The sequence below is a fragment of the Cephus cinctus genome, unplaced genomic scaffold (genome assembly GCF_000341935.2).
Source record: "Cephus cinctus unplaced genomic scaffold, Ccin1 Ccin1_scaffold0880, whole genome shotgun sequence".
NCBI lineage: Eukaryota > Metazoa > Arthropoda > Insecta > Hymenoptera > Cephidae > Cephus > Cephus cinctus.
Window position 1 is genome coordinate 394331 of NW_014333462.1, and position 23281 is coordinate 417611.

The 23281-nt window shown below is 37.9% G+C and overlaps 1 protein-coding gene across 3 annotated transcripts in view; it reads left to right on the forward strand.

The window, feature by feature from the left end:
* Window positions 1–23281, forward strand: part of LOC107271052 (cadherin-89D) — a 30419-nt gene that overhangs the window by 2235 nt on the left and 4903 nt on the right. For 2 of the 3 annotated variants that reach the window (XM_015746624.2, XM_025088295.1), the window contains exons 2-13: window positions 11895–12026; window positions 15312–15442; window positions 15618–15776; window positions 16840–16948; window positions 17014–17216; window positions 18220–18348; window positions 18573–19524; window positions 19614–19772; window positions 19919–20096; window positions 20486–20744; window positions 20940–21237; window positions 21533–23232. In XM_015746624.2, coding sequence (XP_015602110.1) covers window positions 11930–12026; window positions 15312–15442; window positions 15618–15776; window positions 16840–16948; window positions 17014–17216; window positions 18220–18348; window positions 18573–19524; window positions 19614–19772; window positions 19919–20096; window positions 20486–20744; window positions 20940–21237; window positions 21533–23232 — 4374 coding nt within the window. In that variant the 5' untranslated portion in view covers window positions 11895–11929. Of the gene's footprint in view, window positions 1–11894; window positions 12027–15311; window positions 15443–15617; window positions 15777–15983; window positions 16071–16839; window positions 16949–17013; window positions 17217–18219; window positions 18349–18572; window positions 19525–19613; window positions 19773–19918; window positions 20097–20485; window positions 20745–20939; window positions 21238–21532; window positions 23233–23281 lie in introns of all 3 variants that reach the window. The other variant, XM_025088293.1, reaches the window with a different exon arrangement.

A 23281-nucleotide genomic window follows, 5' to 3' on the forward strand; every position in this document is an offset into this window, starting at 1 on the left:
TTCGTCGTACTAATGTAACTGCTCGAGAATTTGATTGCACTCTCGCTTATTACACTGGCGCACGTTACTTCGGTGAATTATTATTCTCTTTCCTTAGAATCTCTTCTGTACGCTGTAACTTAGGTCGAAAGTAAAGTTACGCACACGGCACATGTCCTTTTACCATACACACGTATTTACATGTCTCGTTATTCAATCGATGCAGATACTGTTACAATATTCCAGATATGTAGACAATTTTTTTTGACTTACCCAAAGACCTACTTTGAGCTAAGAATAGAATACATATATACGTATATGTATGAGTATAAATATATCGTTAATAGGGTCAGTATAGATTTTTGCTAGGGACGAACTAGGACTCGAAAAACAAAGAGCAAATAAGTTAACGTGTCTATAATACATCAAAACTGAAATAAGAAGTCATCGATAAGAAGTTGATAATCTCTGGAAGCCACGATCCGAGAGTCGAGGTTATTTTCTTGTTCGGTTGAATTCTAGCTGGTAATTTAGCCGGATTGTCCTTAGGTAGGTAGCGGATACGGTGCTCTGTTAAATGGCTATACGAATTGATGGGTTTGCATCAAGACTCCAGTATTTATTCATGTTATTCGTGGCTTTCAGGTAAAATACTGCAAGACATTAATGACAATGGCGGCTACGAGACAATGCAATTAAATCGATGTCTATAGTCATGAAAAAAAAATTAAGAAATTAATTTTAATCGTAATCAAGATGAAAATACACCGAATCTCGTTACACGATAACCCAGCATCCCATTGGTCCATTCGAGAAAATCTCATATTTATCGTCCCGAGAATTTTCCTCCAGTTTTATATATCATCAAGCAAAGAACACATTTTGCTGCATCATTGACCAACTATCCAGATAATAGACCGTTTGCTGTGGAGTCAAGATGAGCTTTTTCCAGCATCCTCAAGGAGAGAGATAAATCCAACCGCGATACAGTTTCGTTCTATTTAACGCGAAACGATCATAAACTCCTGAACGGTTCGAATCTTTCAGGGATTTTCAGTATCGGAATTGTTCGTGTGTTGGTTAGTGAGAATTGATAGACCTGGCAGCCAGGGAAGGCCAGGGTTTCTGTAAATATATATATATATATATATATATATATATACATATATGTGAAAATTTGCAAAGTGGTGTCAGTAGCTCTTAGGATTTTCGCAAATAAAACTTGAAGTAAATGTGCAATTTATTAAATGGCTCCTCGGAAAAGCCTAAACTCTTTGAAACTGGTATTGTATATCCGCCATTATAATAATCCCGTTCGCCAAAGTCATTTGCAACATCCATTTATTTGGCAACCCTTGTCCTCCTCGGTTTAAATAGCAATGTCGTGGTACCATGTGGTAGCTACGCGCTCAATATTATATCCGAGGTACGTATACGTATATACATATATAATAGTCACGAAATCTTATCATAGTCAAACCGTTATAAACTGTTCAGTGAGAGAGATTCTATTGATATTTATCTGTAATACGTGCCGCCATGTCCCTTCGTCATCTTCATTGTATAATACTAAATTCCACCTGTCATATCTGATTCGACGAGGAGCATGCAAACTGGCTAAAGTAATAGCAGTTGATGTCTGGATAAAATTAGCATAGTGGAAAATCGAGGTACTTATTACTTAGGCGGGTTATAATCTCGAACAAGGGTTATCGTGATAACCAGGGGTTAATGTTATTGCCATTGTGACTATAGGATTCCTAAAATTCCATGCTTTGTATAATTCTTATATATCTCGTTAATTCAAGTTTACTGTACGTTACGATTTTTTTTCTTTTTCTTTTTCGTGAAAAAAAATGAGAAAGGCATTTCGCACGCAAGAAGAAGACTGAGAGAATTCATTTGGATTATAGACGTGGTACCTTCTCTTTCGGTTACTTTCTACTGTCTGATGATTTCAGGCTGGTCCATGTCAATGGCGTTGTATAGGAGAATATTATTCTCACGAAAATCGATTTCACCGACCGCCGGGTACGAAGTGTAGGAACGTTTTTGGTGGAGCGGCCATTTTTTAAGTTATTTATTAATTATTGTATCACGGGTATATGAATCGACATTATTTTGGAATTTGTGATTTTTTTATTTAAAAAGTTACGAGTGGTCCATTTGATCAAACGGATGCTGGGCACGCGTTGGTTCATAGTGAAAGCTCAATCATCGTGCACTGAACTTGATGATTTATTTTTATCATTTTTAAATTTTAGAGAAACGGCAAATTCAATTATATTTCTTTTTATTATTAATCTTGAACAAGCCTCTGATCTATTTTTCTTTTTTTTTTTTTTTTATCAAATACATATTCAACCATTCACGTAATCTCAACGTGAATGGCTATTCAGATTAATTCCAGTCCTCCCTCCCACCCTCTCACAGTCTGTCTAAGCTCAATAGGATCTTCTTTAGATCATCTCAGAGAGATGGTCCAGTCGAGCGTGACGTTGTCGTATATTCCACGACCACCATTCGAGCATGACTATTCTTCATAGATTTTGATAGATCCTTCGATTACGATTTATGAAACAGTTTATACATCCGTGATACGTCATGGCCATGGCTATTTATTTTAATTAATTATTTCTCCATTGATAAATTACGAAATTTGGAATTTCGATAAAATACCCATTTTATTAGACGATAATAATAAGAATCAAATATCATTACTTTGATCATGAGTTCAAGGCCAATGACTTGATTAACTGAATATTTGATTATATCATTGAAACTGTACATTTCTCGATTCGTCATTATACTCCGTTTTACCGAACAGTTAAACTTGTTTAAAACGGGTTATATTTTATAGTTATGTAGCACAAGATTATTCTGTTCGCGTGCAACGCATTATGCTGGGGTACTTGACTCTTCCTATTAACCAAAAAACACAATATACATACTTCTGGACTTGGCTCGTAATACGGAATTAATATTTCTGGACTTTCTTTCGGGACTGTATACCTGCGCGAGAAATAAACGTGGATATTCAATGAAATGGACGAATAAACGTACACCGTTATAGTTTCAAGTACGACCAAAATTTATTGGCACAAAGTGAAAGACGCTAATTTTTCATTTACGTAGAAATACTGCAAGTCATTATCGACTTATAAGAATGACAGGTAACGGCTGGTAAAAATTTTTTTTTTTAATTGAATACTTTCGTTACTTTATTAATTCGTCAAATCACATGCTTTCTTTTCAGCGAATAATTTCTACACGAGAAACAGTGTTTTGAAAAAAGTTCATTGTTACTGTACAACAAAATTATCCAAGATGCAAATAGATTTTTGCCTACACTGAAGAATCTTTAGATCGAGGTGATAGTGCTATTCACAACAGTAGTAAGTTCGGTACAGGGAGAAAGAGAGAGAAAGGGATGTTTAAGCTTTACACGCATCATTTTTAATGACAATTAAATATCCTTCGACCTGTCGAGCATTTTTAAAATCTCTTTACATATGTATTTACGTGCATCAGGAACTTGTGAACATGACGTGTAGGATATTTATTATTATTATTATTATTATTTTAAAACCGAACTCGTACGATGGATCTCTAGGGATATATTTATTATGAAACGATTAATCGTTACGTAACCGTGCAAGTGGTATTCAGGTAGGTCTCAATTATGTAAATCTTACGCTGCTGTTTTAAAAAGCGTCATAACTCATAGCTGATCGGTGTTCGCGTTTAAAAATTTGAGAAACCAAATCTTCCGGTTTGGATAGCTGCTTTTTTTTATAAAAGTTCAAAATCTGCATTTCAACGTGAAGATCCTAAGAGCGATATATATATAATTACTGCAAATTTTCGTAAGACACGTGTTCGAGAGGCGACTGCTTTTGGTTATATCACGGTACCAGATGAGTTTGTCAAAATAACCGTATAAAAAATGATATCGAATAAAATTTGAAGAAAATATTATATGATCATGATTTGACTAATTGATTATAAACATGAAATTTATGGTTATCTAAGTTTTTACATTAATTTATACGTGTTATGTCGATCTCGATCGATCCCGCTACTCAGCTGTTATTTCTTTTTTCGTTGTTGTATATATTTATATCCCAAGCATTGGGTCAGACTGTCGAATATCGATTGTTACGTGACCCAGTCCGAGATTGTAACGCAATTTTCTATTCTTTTGGTTGTCGGTGAGAAAAGGTTGCGTGAAATCGCGCGCGCCTGTATTTTCGAATTTTCCCTGAATTCTGTCACGTAGCGAAGAAGTTGGGCGTCAAGCGAGTCCTTCGTTGGGTATTCCGTGCGGCCGGGACCGGGGAAAAGCAATAACCAACTCTTCGGAGACCTTGCACCAGTGAAATTTAAGTGGCAGGTACAAACATAGAAAGAGGAAAAGGAACTTTTACATGGAATCGAAGTCAGCTTATTTGGACAGAAGTAAATGGACGGTGATTTCGAGCATTTTTCGACAAGGTTTAGCTCACTTTTTTAGCCCAGTCATTTATTAGCGTAACGCTGGCCAACGTGTGCCATTAATTATTCCATTGAGTATGTGCAAAAAAAAATGGAAAGTTTAGATACATTAATGATAGGAACGGATGCCAGTGGGAGAGGTTACGATAATGCTGTCATCATTTCGCAACTTTATAATTATTTATCATACGCTAATATCGAGATATCCCGAGGAAACTAACGCGAAGCAACTCTTACGCGATATATGTAACGACGTTGTAAATTTTTTTGCAAAATGCATTTTTTCATGCATATTCAGGGAGGCGCGTGTAACAACCGTATTATTGCAATTGCGAATAAAATATACTCGTGTGTTGCGCTTTAATAATAATCCTGCAATTCTCTCTCTCTCTCTCTCTCTCTCTCTCACTCTCTCATAACTCAACGAACAGTCATATGTTCAAGTAACGATTAGTTAACACGTGGCAATTAACAAATCTAATGTGCAATAATTTGTAATTCCACCTTTCATTGTGATTTCGCAGTGTCCCATATCGTAATGCCTTCGAGATGCGTTTATTCCGCATGCGGTTTCCTCATAGGAGGCGCAAACGGGCGCCCAGAGAGCCACGCAAGAAAGAAGTATGAGGATGCCCACGCAATTATGGATAGGGACGGACACGCGTGCTGCGCCTGCACGAATGCTTAGTATGATTGACGGTAGCGATTTAGAGTAATTGCAATATAGTAGCATAGTAAGAGTAGCGAATATTCGTTCATTCAAAACGAAATTCATTCACTGATTCGAATGATGGATTAACGCTTGGCATTGATATACATATGGAGAAGTATATAAATATATAGAGATGTGCTTTTTTCTATATTTATGAAATTACTAGAATCGTGGTGTAACGGCAGACGAAAAAAAAATTACAGTAACGCGATTAATGGTCCCGTGTCCGTTATCGCTATTATTTCATTTGATTTCATATCACTTCTCACACCAACATACGATCGTCCTATATTTTTGTATCTTTCGTGATTATCCCCAATTTCTTTATATTTTTTTATACACACGTGTTTCGCGTGATTCGCGTTTCCTTTCGCTTGGGATTGCTTGAGCGTATCTAACAGCTTACACTTAAATCGGTACCCGGTCTATGACTTTGATAAATAATTGATAGTAACAAATTGACAACAATAAAGGAGCAATTACCTTCTCGGAAAGGAGAAAGTACTGACTACACTATAATTATTGCCACATCAGTCAGTTTTACGTCAATTCGACGTCGTACTCGATGTACGTAAGCACAAAGGGATATATCGGTAAGATATAATATTCGTACGAAGGTATTATATGTATGATGATATTTAAAAAAATAATAACAACAGCATTTGGCAATATCACTGACGTCACCCCACGTGTCTCGGACGTCAGTCAATGTGAAATTGAACTCCGAAGCTCCCGTTGGAAATTACGAGTTTTCATGAAAAACATTGCTCAATCTGTCGCCACAATTTCTTAAGGACTCTCGAGACTTCGTCCACTTCGCTCAGCCACTTCTTTTATCATTTGTTTTCTCCCCGGTAACGTCATTCGCGCCAATTAAACCGTACCGTAAGAATTCTAGCTCCGTGAAACGTAAATTATCGCAAGTTCCCGGATGACGGTGCGAAAAGACGATGACGCAACGGAAGGGATGATTTCAGACGGAATTTTATTAAATTGCTATTCATTCGTTTACGCTTTCCCTAAAAACTCATGTTGCCAATCAGAAATCGATTAGCGATACGATGATTTTGCTATCGATAATTGTCCATCGGCGACGAGGATGCTCCTGGGAAAGTCAATTATTTTTTTTTCTTTTTTGCGGAAAATAAATTTTGGGAACGACCATCACGTTGTGGGAAATTTGTGAAATATCGTGACCGGAAGTGATACGATTTTTTTTTTTTGAAATTACACGAGCGCGTATATGCTTGCATTTCATTGTCGAGTAAAACAAAAAGTAACATTGGATCGGTTTAGATCGATGGTCTGCAATTAGTAACAGTTCAAAGGATTCCATTAACCGTGTCCTTGAAAGTGCAATCAATCTCGCTTGCGCGTTGGGGACTTTGCCAAAATGTAAATCAACTGTCATTTAACGCTTTCGCGGGAATGTCTTTATAGCGTCTCGAGTCGCGTTAAATAGGATAAGGGAAGCGAAAGGAAATAATTAGGTGCAATAAGAGTCTCTTCGATTATCATCGGTCTGACGTTACAGAATTGTTTATTATCAACGCGCGATACGGTCATTGATATTTTCTGTATAAAAAGTAAAAGTTCTTACAGCTCGTTGGTAATGCACGTTATCTTTTGTTTGATCGGCTATGACGATTCGATGATTTTGAAAAAAAGCTATCTACTCTCACGTATCCAGGATAGAAATATTTTTGAGAACGAGGTAAAAGTATGAACGTCATTCGTGGACGATAATTAGGATTAATGATAACGGGTTGATAAATATAAAAGTTGGTCATAATAAAATGAGTGGTTTATAAGATAAGAAAAGTTTATTTATGAATAATAAAAATAATATCCTAATTCAATTAATGATCCATGATGACTTTTTATATATTTAGGAAATTTTTACCATGACTTTAAATTCCGATGTACAAGGGCATTTTTTAGGGATGATCGTGTAGGACTTGTTTTTTTTTATCTCGTCGTCTCATCTTCTGTCTTCCTATCGATTTCCCACGGTGCAGGAAATGAAAATGAAAGTTCGGATCGTTTCGGTCGGACTAACAGCCTTATCATTGTAACCCGGGTGACTAATCAATTCAAAGTTCATAGCCCCTCCGAATGACATTTATTGATATAATCCAGACTAAGTTGCAGGATAACGAAAATTTAACGAGCGGACGTAAAACTGTGCTTTTGAATGTTTATAACCATAATTATATTCTTCTTTTTAAGAATTACCCATAAAATGTAATTAATAACAATAACCAGTAGCATGATTTATAATAAGCTCAAAGGTATCTATAGCCAACACAGGAAGACAATAATTCCCACTGAACCATTAAACACCGTGGTAGCAATGCCGTCATTACTCATTGTATTTGAAAACCCCATAGAGAGGATTCTCCAAGCACTTTAGATTTCTCGAGATATTTTCCCAGTCATTTTCATATCCAGAACTCATTGCCGGCGTTACAAGTTATTTTTACAGACCATAAATTTTTGTAAAAATCACAAAAAAAAGTCATGAAAAAGATACGACCCGTCACGATGAGCACGTAAAATCTGCACCCTGAAAACTTAAAGTCTCGAAAGCTCCGATGGTTCAATAGCTGAAGACTTGGATGCTGCCGTAAGGAACTTCACGATCTACTCATGGACCATTCAACGTAACGGTACCAGTAGTAAGAGCGATTCCGTACTGATGCTTTTAGTTCCAAGAGTTACCGTTACGGGCACTGCCATACCAGACGTTCTACGCCAATGCCACTAGTGGCTACAGCGTCGTAGTCAGATCGATGCTGTTAAAGTTCCCCAATCTTCGTCGAGAGTGAAACCGTCTCGCGTTACAGATGAAAGCGAGGCTAACCAAGACCCCATCTGTCCTGGATCATCTCATCCTCGGAAATTTCAATCCATCGTGAAAATCAATCAACTACGAGAATTTTTCATTGGACACGGAATACTCTTTGGTTCATTAGCGAGAGTCAGATGAATTTGTCGGTCTAAAAGAATTGGAAGAAAAATATATATATACTAGAAATTTAAGAGACCGTCTATCTTATTGTATGCCCTGTAATTTTGCTCGTTGAATTTGGTCCTTTTGAAGTCGGACAAATTACATGATCTTTTGTTGAAATTATGAAAAGGAATCTTTTTTCTCGTCGATCGTAAAAGATGTGAACGGACACTATAAATATAGAAGTGACTTTCACAGCTATAAGAATTTCTTTATTCGAGGCTTGGCGCGTACCTACCGCACCTCTCGACACTATCGTTAAACGACCTCGGAGTTTCGATAAAAACTAGACCTAAGGTTAGCAGACTGGACCATTGGGCTGCATTGAACTGCTTATAATTATGTATTATTCCAGCGTAATGGTGAGGACAAAAGAAAAATAAGAGAAATGTCTCTTTCTAACGAGTGGAAAATAAATAACGATTGATTCCTCTGATCGGTCGTTAATTCGTAAATTATGCGAATAACGTAAAAGAGAATTTCATGGTAATGTCAAAACATCATTTAATATAACAGATCATTATTTGTATAGTAATAACGATCATAATGCAATCCTTTACCTACGTTAACCACTCTTATACTGTTATAGATTAAGTATCGCATTAAATTGAAAATGATACAAGACGTCGTTTCGCTGTTAAAGCGAAAACGTTAATTCTTCCTGAAAAGTAACTAAAATTATAACGAGTGAAAGTAACATTGTTATTATATACTTATTCGATTTTTTTTTTTTTTTTACATAAACTACAGTTCCCTTCAGCTTTCTACGGTTGCAATTTTGGTACCGATACCTTATCAGTTCTTGAATTATTTTTAATTATCGTATTGGATTGTGGTCGGATATAAAAAAAAAATTATTTTTTTCCTTCTCTTCCTGAAAACGATACCCTTTTAATAACGATGAATTTATATATTGGCGATTACAAAGTTTTACTTCTACCACGTGCTTGTCACTCGCTCTGTCGGCTCTCCTAGGTACCAAAAAAAATATTACAATTAAATACGTGCCGACTTAAGGCAACTAAATAATGAGCACGTGTGCTCCCAAAAGCATTACAGTAAATATACGCAAAAAAAAATTTCACCGTTGCGACTTTATTCTGAACGAGTTGAAAGTCAATTAGAAACTCCATTATCCCAGGTTACTTTTACACCGGACTTCCCTCTAGCGAGAATGCTCCAGTTAATTTATGCACGTATGCGTGTTCATCCCCTTTTTGGTTATATCAGTGTAATGTCGACTGTCTGTCAACAGGTGGATTATCATACGGGATTACAAGTGTACATTTAATTTTTCATGTATTCATCCACTTGCTATACCGTATCATTGTTACTATAATTTTTTCGAAAAAATTCCTATGCCAATTTTATAATGGATTTAGATCACTAGAAATTCCATGGAATCGTTAAAATTCGAAAGTCTAATCGATGCTCCAGTTTGTAATATCAATAATGCATTTTCTAGTAATTTTAATACGATACATTGTGTAGAAAGTTTACGGTATTTTTGTACGTCCTTTGAATAACGTACAGTCATTAAAATACGGATACAAAAAGTTATATATAAAATTGAAAATTCTTTTTTGAATAATTACCGATAAACGTCACGGACAGGCACAGATAACGATTGCAACACGTATAGAGAAAACTGGACCATAAATCGTATTCCATTAACGTACGTTTCCCGAGAAAAGATTAACAATAACCCAATGGACCTATCCAATCGCTCAAAGGTAATCATCCAATTCCAACCAATTGGCACTTATCCTCAGTCCGGAAGAGAAGAGCACAACCATTATCTGGAAGCATATCAGGCATAGTAACAGCGGAATATATTTTTCCTTAAAAATGAAATCGCCAATTACGTTTCGTCATTATCCAATATCAGTAGAAAATCACGTAGCATGATTTTTCGATGACTCTTATCCCAATCCATTACGCGAACTCATAGCGATGCTACATGAAACTCATCTAGTTAGAAATAGACGTCTATCAAATATGACCCAATAATTCCCAGGACAACGAACTCATATTTTCAATTAATTTATAGACATCGCGTCTAAGTATAGCTTGTCCAAGTATTGTTTACATGCTTTTCATAAATCATTCGCGGGATGATCAAAGGAACTTCTGGCGATGATCACTATGGATACTGAAAGGGAAAGGATCATCGTAAAGTCAGAAATATATATGTATATGCATATACATACAGTCTTCATACTTTACGTAACATCCGTACAGCCTCCACCTGTCGTCCAGCCGACTTTTCCACCTTGTCTACCAACCCCACGTAGGTGACTAGCAATAAGATGTCTCTACAGGGGCGTGGGGACATCGAATGGACAATCCCGCGATCACTGGTGCGGCCAATGCCAGTCACTCGTGAAACGTGAAACTAGTCGAAAGTTTTACTTTACCCCAGTGCCAGCGAGTCGAGACCGAGTGCAGTCGAAGTCAAGTGTCTGGATACTTAATTTGCCGCGTTGCGAAGTAAAATTGTGAATTTTTCAAGCGGATTTATCGGCCTGCAAAGTATCCTCGGTACCGAGAGGATTTTGAGAAGTTGTGGAAAAAAACAATTTTTTTTTTTTTTTTTTTTTTTTTCAATTGCGAGTGTTTTATTGGTTTTTTTTTCTGTGACGAAAATTTAAGGGATGTTTATTAGCCTGGTGATACGTGGATTCTAGTGCTAAAGGTCGGTTCACAAAGCGCCATTCTTGCACGAATGCTATCTGTAGATAAACTACCCTTTACTCGCGCAGTGCCCTATAAAAATGGCTGTAAAATTTTATCTCGGAGACTCTCGTTGCAATTTTCTACATTCTTTAGTACGTACAATCGGTTTTCTCGGGGACAACAATCTTCGATACGTTTCAGTAATGCCGCTGGCGAATCGCGATCAATTCTGCTGGGTCTACAGGACTTGCGACATTACGGATCTTGTTGAAAGTGAAAACGGGTGCTGCAATGCAGAAAAACTTTAGCCTGGACACCAGCAATAGATTGAATCGTAAATGATTACTGAAATTACAAAAATAATAATGATTCACGATATATATATATATATATGTAAATTATAATACAGTTCCACAGTATACAAATAACGAGAGTTTCTACGAAGATCAATTCATATTTATGTCAAACATAAATCGCATCCCTGCAGCAAAAGATACCGTAGCTATGTACTTGATAAGTGGGGAAATAAGAAATGACCAATAGACTTATGTCAAGTTTCCAATACACGACGAAAGCCAGTTGCTCGGAATGTACTAAAAGATTATGCGCATAAATTGGACACGTATTATTGCCTCCCTGAAAATACATTTCCATCCTGTCTAACCAATCGTTCAATCGATTCCAATAGAGATTGATTACAGTTTGCATAAACTTACCCGTACAGCATTTTTGACGCCTCCATAATTCTGAAAAAAAAAAAAATGTATTATTAAAAATTCACACAGATTCATATTCGCACATTTATATTGATCTCTTGCAATTTTAGGTTAATAAAATTCATAATTTTTATTCATTTCCGCCATGTGCCCTTTTGCACGAAGTAATGTTACGTCCCTGAATATAAATTGCCATTGCACTGTTATACGTACTTCCTAGAATTATATACACGTACGTTATGCTTGAATTCGCACGATTTGCAAATTGTGCCATATTCAGTGATTCATCTCGCTTATGTTACAGTCATGTCAATGCAGGAAGCCTGAGCTACGGCTAAGATGGAAGAAAACACGTTGACCCAAAAGTGCAAGGACTTCCGGCACGTAGGTGCGGCACTGTTGCTGATTGTTGGTCTTTTTGGAAATTTCGCAACAGGTGAGTCTTCCCGATAAATATATATATATATCATCTTCGTACAGTCCACGTAAAATTGCATCTGTGAGAATTGTCGAGGCTTAACGTTATCGCCGCTAACATTTACGAAGGAGTTCATGGCTCTCATGATTAGCATTGAGATCGTGAGATCCAGGTCCATATTCTGGAATACAATGACCCAGCAATACCTTATTACCCATATAAGGTACAGTTACCCTATTAATTAATAATTATCCCGATATTAATTATTCCCTAATAAAAAGTACCGTTACGCTATAACGTTAAATAAATTATATACCGGAAGTCAACAGCCCAAAATGACATTACCCTTCCACAGTAAATGCACGAAGTGACTGTAACCTTGAAAATTTTACAATATTTTATTCTTATCAGATACTCTACACCGTTGCCAATACTCTCCTTCACGGGTTTTACCTTCGCGACGTAAATCATATGGAAATAAATGTACCTATGTAAGATTAATAGATTTTGTTTTTTATTGAAAATTGAATAGAGTCACTTTTTCTTCGTTTTATTAACTCTATAACTTATACTGTACCTGTAGTAAACTATATTTCGTATCCGTGGGATAAAACGTTAGATGTAAAATAGAGCGTTGAATTACTTTCAAATATACGCGACGCATTCTTTAACGTGCTTATACGCGAGTAAAAGATTTTGGTAAAGCATAATTTTTTATTTTTTTTATTTTTATTTATCCGCAATAAAGCAGTCGACTAAAATTCTTAATATTACACATGTCCATCATGGTCGGAAAATATATTTAAATCTCTCGTTTTTAATTTATATAACGTGACGTCACACGCATTTTACGGATACAGTTACGTTTACATTTACTCGGGATAATAATTTAATTCAATAATTTTTCTTCTCAAATGATACTAGTCACATAAAGAAGGTCTTTTGATACATGTATCGATCGGTGTAAACGATTGATTTTCGATGCTCGTCATTTGTCAATTTAATGTTACAGTGACATTATATACACTATACTGCACTGTCTACTATCCCGTTACGGATTCCCGCACATCCGATAAAAAGTGTGAAACATGAAATTGTTCGCGTAGCTCACTCCTAGGCAGACTTTCGGTTTCGTTGCGATACACAGCCAAGTTTCCCGTCCGAATAAATTTTGTCGATACAATCTCCGACAACTTCCTATTCTGGATGTAACACAATCTGCATATCGGTTTGCTCGAGGTACGAAGTCGGAAATTATATTTCATCGGGGTTGCACATAAACAAAAATACGCAAATAGCGAAAAGCAAGAATCATGGTATTTTTTAAATATTTTCGTTTTTCATGCTAAAAGTAATTTTTGTGAAGACATCTTTGTTCTAAGATCATGACTTGTTAATATTTATATGAAATTAGCAAAGGCGTATATATTCAACTAGTATAGGAAGTGCAACCCACATTAATGTCTTAATACTTTCTAGAATATCTCGAGGATTGATACGTGCTAAATTTATATAGCATTACGTTAATTAGCATTAAGCCGCGTAACGACAGGTCGAAATTTATATTGCCGGAAAATCGTGTTTTACACCAGTGACTATCACGAAAACCGGTTAAATTCTCTGCTATGTGTATTATACCTCATAAGATTCATATTACCTATAGAAAATTTATGCTAAGATCCTGTGCAAGAAAGAGAGACCAAGTCATCGTGTTATTATATTTACGCTGTGTAATTGGTATGCGTGAAGAAAAATGCTTAAAGTGCTCGGAAGAAAATTGCTGGATTTCCGAGAAGTTATCGATACCCTCCGCAAGGATTACTCAAGGCGAGTATACGCCCTTCGGACGCCATAAGCCACAAGGATCTTTACGTTACTTAGGAGTCCTTGTCCCAGGACACTGTATTAAAAAGTGACACACGCGATATACGCGCCTCGTGTAAAAGCGGCGAGACGCGTAAAACGAATCATTATTCATCGCGTTCATTCATAGTCCAGATAACCTAATGCACAGTAGTTGCGAAGATACAAGGACACTCGTAGATACGTTATTTATGTGCAGATTTTTTTCAATCTTTTTACGAAGCATTAAACATACCGAAGACATTATAAAATGACATTTAAAAATTATAATTCTTCATGGTGGAAAAGTATTAGCGATTGATGCCTGATAAAAATATTGATATATTGAATATACAAAATTACATGTTGAATATTCAAAACGTCATTGACCTATCATAAAAGAATGATGTTTCTTTACTTTCCCCTATTAACACTATTAATGACTTCTGGCAACAACGTTCGAAACTTTTGGCAATTTTTTTTTTTCGTCGCGTTGCTATACGTCATTAAAAGAAAAAGATTGGCGACACAGATAAGGAATGATTCAAGGTTGGAAAAAAATGATATACGGCACGAGTGACTCTATAGAAAGTAATTTTATGGTATTGGACCATTTTTATTGTTTACCACAAATATCAGGTATAGGATACTTGAGAGTAATCAACGTCACATATGGTCTGCGGTTTCATTCTATATAGCACATAGTAGTACGGTATTGATTATTCTCACACATTCCTAGAAATTGAGATGAGACTTTTTCATCTCAGGTAATTAATCTCATAGAAAATATTACCGTGATATTTTCGCTGCTTCTTTGACTGTCGAGTCAAAATGAAATTCAAAAGTTACAGTGACTTAAAAAAAAAAAATAAAAAAAAAGTAAAAATTATTGTGGCCAAGGAGAAAGCATCCGTAGCATTAATTGCATTGGTGAGAGTATGTCACGGTCCATTTTTTAATAGTTTCGCATCCTTATTGATCCGAATGATCTTTCAACAGGTTTAACGTACGCAGGCTATTTAAGAGTTACGATTTATAGGTAATTATAACGCGAATATTTCAAGATGAATGATTGTTCTTTTTTAATAGAGACAGTAAGAGTAAATTTATTATTGATTATCGATACGATTAAAAATCTATGCATGTGGAAATTGTGGGAAGTCTGCTGGCCTCGTTTTCATGTAAAATTAACTGTATATGCAGAACGTGAGAGTAATAATAAATAATTGATATGTTTTTCGAAGAATTTTACTGGATCAATGTGAAACGAGAGAATGGGAAGATAGAAAAAAGACCTGTTTCACTTTTCCACTTATGTAGAAAGTAACAGGGCATTATAGGCAGTAAAATTGCGTCCTCGTAAAGCATCGCGTTCGAGTCTAGGAAGCAGCGGGAGATACGAAAGAATTGAAGGGATTTGAATAATCGGAAGAAAGTAACAATTGTAATTCATTATTTCAGGATGTCAATTCTACCCGAGCGGCGAATATTTGAAATTCGTACGAGTACCGGAGAATCTGCCACGTGGAGCAGAAGTACTTTCACTCGAAGTTCATCCAAGGAATCATTTGTCAATTATGCCGGTCGATAAGGTCAGATTTTCGCGTAATCGAATTGCTAAATTAATATTTAAATTTAGTTAATTATACAAATTAACATTTCAATATATCTATAACACGCCTACAGACAGACATTCGGAATAAATATTCGTTAAATTTTTTATTGAAAAAAAAAAAGAAAAACAAATCTTTCTTTCAATTGTTACAGGAGGAGGATACCAAGTACTTTACGTATAAAGACGTAAATAAAACTCATGCTGCTGTGATATTAGCGAAATCTTTAGAAAATTTAGTCGACGGTGATGCGCCGAGAAATTTGCTCAAATTTCGTCTTGTGTGCGATTATACAGATGGCAGTGACTCTCTGGTAAGTTAATGCGTTACGAGTAAAATTAATGGTGTCTATATGACGTAGCTAGATTTAAAGTAAAGTAGTATTACATTTTAAAAAAAAAAAAAAAAAAATTGCACCAACCCTTGGGTACCACCCACCGTCCCTTTGTGTGGGAATAAGCATAATATTTTTGCACTTAATCATGACGTGCTGTAAATCACAAATATGACAATTCTCAAGGCATTGTACTTGCAACAAATTTTGACGGAAGAACAAACAAACAGAATGATATGGACAGAGAGGAACAAAGAGAATCCGAGAATACGCGTGAGTACGAGTAGAAAGGAAATTTTTGACAAAAATTTCTTTATTCCGACGAAAATTCATTTTTAACATATTAATATTCGTTTCATACGTTACCGTTGATATTGCGGTAAAATTAATAATATTAAAATTCATAAAGTAACGACTTAACTTTTCGCACGCCAGGGTATACGGTAACAAAAATTTGCGTGCATGTCATAATGTTTCTGTTTATTTTCCATCTTTGAGTTATAGATATAACAATTTTCTTCCTCCCATTAACTTCGATGCACGATGTCATTTTATGCATGTAAAATATCTCGAATCTGGCGGCCTCGAAATTGCATATTGATTGCCCCGCATATGGGCCACGCAACAGCAACAGGAACAACGTTTGGCCTTGTTTCTCTCACTTTTTGTCTTATTTTTTTTTTTATCCCTAAGTGGATTGCCGCATGAGGTATTCAATTTTCGAGCATAGCAGCGTCATACGTTTTCGGGACTCGACCTTGCTAGCAAATGCTTTCGTTATTTATTTCCTCGTAAAAGTACGTGCAGTGCTTATGGCGTGTGTATATAGGTACATGTATATCGTGAAAGGCGCCATATTGCGAGAATACTATTCTTATTATTACCTCATAAGAACATGCAATACATGTTAACCAAAAGCGCTGTCAATGACGTATCGCGAGACCTACTGCATATGTAAAATAATATATGGATTAAAAAAAAAAAGTGGATGAAAAATTTTTCTTATCTCATTGATTGATCGATTTGGATTTCTTTCTATCAGGTATCGTCCCATTTATCAGTGACTGTCTACGTAGAGGATGTGAACGACCATGCACCGCAATTTGTCGACGCACCTTATCACTTGGAGGTCGATGAACTTACACCGACGGGTAAAAAAATTTTTTGCGAAATAAAAACCAAAATTGGAATTTATCAAATTCGTATCGTTCAATAGGTCTCACAATTTTTCGAGATATTCACGCGGTGGATAAGGACAAGCCGAATACACCCAATAGCGATGTGCATTACGCGATAGTCAAGGGTAACGAAAGGGGTAAATTTTCATTGGAGCCTGGACACAGAACCGCCCTTACGTTACGTAAATCTTTGGACTACGATAACGACGATCGTGAATTCGTTCTCACCGTGATGGCGTCGGTGAGTTTGTAAATTTAATTTGTCTTTTTTTATATGCTTATGATTTTTTTTTTTTTTTTTTTCTTTAATATGCATTTTCGAAATGCAGACAGTCGTCACGTAGCCGCGCTGACGCGATCTCTATACGTTTTCACTTGAGCGCTATACTTAAGCCGCATCCAAGAAACGTAAGAGAAATTTGAATGATATTCAAGCCAGGAAACGCCTCTTTTATATATACGAACTTTCATTCCCTCAATGCGTGTACAACTGTACACATGCCGCGACGGACTACAATGGATAATTGAGCGACCGAGACTCATTAGACAAGGTTACGGCTAAGCGAATCCCGCATGGAATCCAGCATTTTTCAAATCTTTCCTACGACAGTGTAACGAGCAATTCTCGGTATTAAATACGTGCAACTCGTTTTGGTGAAATCGCGGGTCGCCGTGCGATTTCACAAGGCAATTCGGGTAGCGTAGAAAGTTCTGACAATTGTCGTAACAGTTCATTGTCAAGGTTATCGGTAGTCATGATCCAGGAACAGGTGGGACGTGGTTAAAAAAATTTTTTTTCGAAAATTTAATAATCAATTACGACACACAATTGGAGCTTGAGGAGAATTCGAGGCGGTCGTGTGGTAATCTTTAATTTTTGATGTTCGCAGACAGCAAAGTTTACTCGTGAAAAATCGCTTCGGATAATACTGATTCTCGATAATTTACATATCATACCAATTATTGGAATATGGAACTTTATTATGAAATGTATGGATTTTTTTTCTTCTTATTATTATTATAGGTAGTACAGGATTATTGGATAACATTCGATATCCAATTTTCCAATTAGCCGTATAGTCACGTTCGTTTGTGCGAAACGTTGGTAACGTGTATTGCAATTTAGAGTGAATTTTCGAAAATCTTATTATTCCGGTAGCGTTTCGCGCGATCGATATAATCTTTCATTTTTCATATTAATAGCTCGTCTTTTTTTAATTTGATAATATACATTTTTTCTATAGGATCGCGGAACTCCTATGAGAAGTACCAATACGACTGTCACTATAACCGTTCTGGACAATGATGACCTGAATCCAAAATTCTCACAGCCTGTTTACCGTACCAAGATTTACGAATTTTATCCAGCACCGGTAAGACAATTTTCACTATCAATCGAATCCTTATCAACGTGTAAACAGGAAATTGGAGTATAGTAACTGTGCAATCTGATGCACATGAAGATGTATCTAAACTCATTTATAATGCATTTACATTGGAAAGTGTATCTTGCACTAGCGACACATAATGATCGATCTGCCCAAGATACGTAGTTCAATATACATGATCAAAATATCGGCGAAATTTATTTTTCCAGAATTATCCCATCCACGTGGAATTGAATTTCACGCCACCCATCTACGCGGAGGATCAAGATAGAGATCTCGATGTTGACATTCGGTACGATATAATATCCGGAAACGAGAAAGGACTTTTTTACCTAAACCCACAGAACGGTTCGCTCTTTCTGGAGCAAGCAATTGACCTTGATTCGGAGCGCAACCTACCGGGAAACACATACACCCTGCAGATCCAAGCATCCCAAACGGACAATCCCCTAAAGCTGGCAGTGGCCAAGGTCGAAATAGAGATCCTCGACCTGAACGATAACCTCCCAGAGTTCGAGGTCGACTTCTACAACATCAGCATAGTCGAAAATCTACCAAATGGTTTCAGCGTCCTGCAGGTAATCGCCACCGATAAGGATCAGGGTGATAACGGAGAATTCGATTACGAGCTGGAGGATCCATCCGGAGCATTTTCGGTCGATCCAAATTCCGGCTGGTTGACGGTCAGAGATCAGACGATCCTCGACAGGGAGCAACAGAATTCTTTAAGGATGAAAGTTTTCGCGCGGGAACGTAGACCAAGCGTCGTTGCCACGTCGAGTGGTTCATCCTCGGTGGACGTCGAGGTGACGCTACTCGACGCCAATGATAACAACCCTACCTTCGTACCGAGTAATCTCTACGAATTTGTAACGAAAAGTGATGCTGCGGTTGGTACTGCCCTGGGTCAGGTTCAGGCCGTTGACAATGATCTGGGAAGGAATGGTATGGTTTTGTATAAGATACAAAAACCAGGAAACACCTCGATCCGCACGCCGTTCACAGTCGACGAGCACACTGGTATTATATCAGTGGCTCAGAGTCCGCTGATCGAGGGAAGACACGCAATCTTCGTCGAAGCTGCTGATCAGCCAACGAATCCCAGTGAAAGGCGGTTTTCATTGGCAGTCGTAACTGTCGACGTATTTCGTCCTGGTGGTGGTGCGTATCGTTCTATCGAGTTTTCATTCGTCCGAGGAACCTGCTCATTCGTGCCCACTGACTCTATTAAGCGACGCGTCTCATTTTAGGTCACAACTCATGGGAACCAGACTTTGTCGGAGCGCCATATGAATTTTGGGTCGGTGCTAATGTCGGCATTGGCACGAGCGTCGGTCAAATTCGTGTGAACGACGCTGTCAAAACGAGCAATCTTATTTACGACTTACTTCACAGTTATCACGAAGGGGGTATGTTTTATTACTTGAAAATATATTTCAACGTCAATTTCTCTATCGTTATCGGTCCGCGTCTTTGACGAGAACCGTGACTGGAGACAGTTGCTCGAGCATGGATTTCCAGTCCCTTGCGATTATTTATTCGACGTTACTTTCAGTTCCATTCGCGGTCGAGGAACGTTCCGGAACTATAACCGTAGTCGATGAAATCGAACAGTTCGATCGTTCCTTGTTCGATTTCGAGGCGGTCGTGACGAACGAGAGAGATCTGACTTTGGTCACCAACGTCTCCATACACGTTGTAGATCCGAACGACGAGAGAGGGATTTTCACTCAGTAAGTTAAATCATAATAATAATATACATTGTGACACCCGTTATAATTATAACGAGGTAAAATAACGAGGATGATTCCGTAAAAGTGAAACTTTCGTAATGACTGGAGATAAGTAATCGTTTGATTACTTTTCGCGTAATCGACACGGAAGAAGAGGTACGTCGAGCCGCTGTCATTCGCACTTTCATAATTTAACTAACGGCAGTGAGCGAGGACGACCCGACGAAAGATTTTCAAAAATTCTCAAATTCATGATTTCGATTTAATATATATATTTCGTTGTTTCACGTGGGATTTATTAGCAACACTTTTTCGAGCCGTACCCTACCCCGCGGGGGGCCTCGTGCAATTTTTCAAAATAACACCTCGCTTTTGTATTATTGATACAGAGGGACCACAAAAGCTCCCCTAATATTTCACGTGAAGGAAAACGTTCCTGGTGCTTTCATTGGGCAAGTGCTTCCGCACAATGCCACGAATACGACCAGGAATATCCACTTCATCATTGCCAATCAGCAGGATGTTCCTGATATAGCGATAACCGAGGACGGTGTCCTTTACACCCCTCGCGGACTGGACCGGGAGGAAAGACAGAATTACAGCATCACCGTAATTGCTGAGAGCTTACGCGGAGTGGGTATTTTTCAAGTAAGTTTCGTCGTAAAGTCCTTTTTTCTTATTCTCCAAATAAGTATGTTTTCTCGTTGGTTATTCTCTGCGAGAACGAGGTTGGCATTTATTTATTGTTCTTTAACATTATTTGTTAATGCTTGATTTACGTAAAATACGAAAAAAAAAAGTTGCCTACCGATCATCGTTAAACCGGTCGACTGGTTGTTTTAGGTGACCGTTATCGTTGAGGATGAAAACGATAATCCTCCGGTTTTCTCGATGTCTACTTACGAAGGACGTTTACTGGAAAACAGTCCTGTTGGTACCGAAATCACTATGACGAATCGTATCTTGGCTCATGATCCAGATGACAACGGGGATCATAACGTAGTCTTGACCCTTCATGGCGAGGGCAGTGAACTTTTCACCATTGACCAAACCAGCGGGCGGGTTTTCTTCAGGGGAGAGAATTTGTTGGATAGGGAAGAAGTGGCTGAGTATCATTTACGAATCGTCGCTAGGGATAAGGGTGAGTCAAGAGTATTACCAATGAATTTGGACAATTTGAATAATTTTTTTTCTTTATAACTGAAAGAATTTATATAAGAGACATTGAGACCAAAAATTTGAACAAATCCCATAACTTTTATACACTTATTTTAATATCCGTAAAGTAGGATAATAATTGGATTTTAAAATTTTTCAAATTTGAGAACACGCAAAAAAAGTTTATTCTTACAAAATACGTAGTAAAGCTGAATTAAGTTTCTTCGGCCGGTCCGAAATCTGTATTATCATTTTTTTTTCGCTTATTCCTACTTTAGGTAATATGCATTCCGAAGCTCAACTCGTAATAACGGTGGATGACGAGAATGACAACCCGCCAAACTTCAAACAAATGATAATCCTACCGGACCAAGGAGTCCACGTGGCGAACGACACGGAATACCAGGTTAAATCGGTACTAAAAAACGGTATAAGAAAACCGGAAATTGCCAACAACAACATGAAGAATAATCAGGACAACGATCACCAAACGCCATTGCTCCTGATACCGGAAAACAGCACAGTCGGTACGATCGTAATTAGATTATCGGCCGAGGACAAAGACTCCAGCAACACCGAATTAACATACAGCATCATCAACGAGACAATCAGCGACGAAATCGCAAAGTCCAACAAAAATCGTCACTTTGCGATCAATCCGATAACCGGGGAGGTATCGGTAGCTCGAAGTCTCCCGGCAGAAACCGAAATTCATCTGACGCTAAGAGTCACCGACAGTGGAAACCAATCCGACAACGTAACCGTCCGCTTTCACATCCTAGACATAAATAATCACCCACCAGTCTTCAAGAAGTCGTGGTACACCTTCAGCATACCCGAAGGAACTTACGAGAAACGTACTCTAGGCACTGTAGACGCTATCGACGCGGATTACGATGACAACGCGAACATAACGTACGACATAATCAGATCGTCCAACGAGTCGTCACCGTTCAGCATTGAGCCTCATAGCGGACTCCTCAAGGCGACTGGAATTCTCGACAGAGAGACCTTAGACGTTTTCAGATTCAGCGTCGTGGCGCGGGACCAGGCTCTGAACAGTTTGAGCTCGAGCGTCGACGTCGAGATCAACGTCCTCGACGTGAACGACAACGCGCCTGTATTTTACGGTTACGACGCGCTGGACAAACTCGTAACTGGTACCAGCGACATCTTCAGCGGCGACACGAACCAGATGGTACCGACCTATTACGCATCCGTGCCAGAAAACAGTCCGGTCGGTACGATCGTCACCAGAGTCTACGCCAATGACTCCGACTTCGCCGGAAATGGAAATGGACTTATCCTCTTTGATCTTCCTCACAGACGCGGAGATCCGCAATACTTTAGCATAGACAGCAAGGAGGGCTTGGTATCTACCGTTGCTAATTTGGATTATGAAATTCAAAGGGTTCACAATCTTACTGTCATAGCTAGCGATCTAGGGTCACCCAGTTTAACCTCCACGGCGATGCTCCTCGTCAGGATTTTGGACGTGGACGAAGGCGACGATAATGACGTTCAACGACCGATATTCCAGCATCGGTACTACGAGGTCGAGGTAGAGGAAAATACACCGGTGCCTTTGAAGCTGGTGCAGCTAAATGTCTCTGGGCATTTCATTAACGAACACCTAAGGTACTCGATCGTACAGGACGATTCGGACGCCAAGGATCATTTTATGATTGATCGTAAGAATGGTACCTTGTATCTGGTTACGAGTATCGATCGCGAGCTCAGAGATCTTTACGAAGTGAAGGTCAGGGTGGACAGGGTGAAGAATGGACGTGGAATGCCGGTTATGATTTATCCTGTTGTCGGGGAGAGGTTAAATGGTCTGGCGCTAAACGAGGCGAAAATAACCGTAAGAGTCAAGGACGTAAACGATAACGCACCAAGATTTAAAGCCAAGGGGAGACCTATGCTGGCTGCCATACCAACCACTGCTCATTATGGATACGAGATTATTAAAGTTGAGGTAAGCTTTTTCTTTTTTGTATTTTTTTAATCCTTTTTTTTTCAAATGG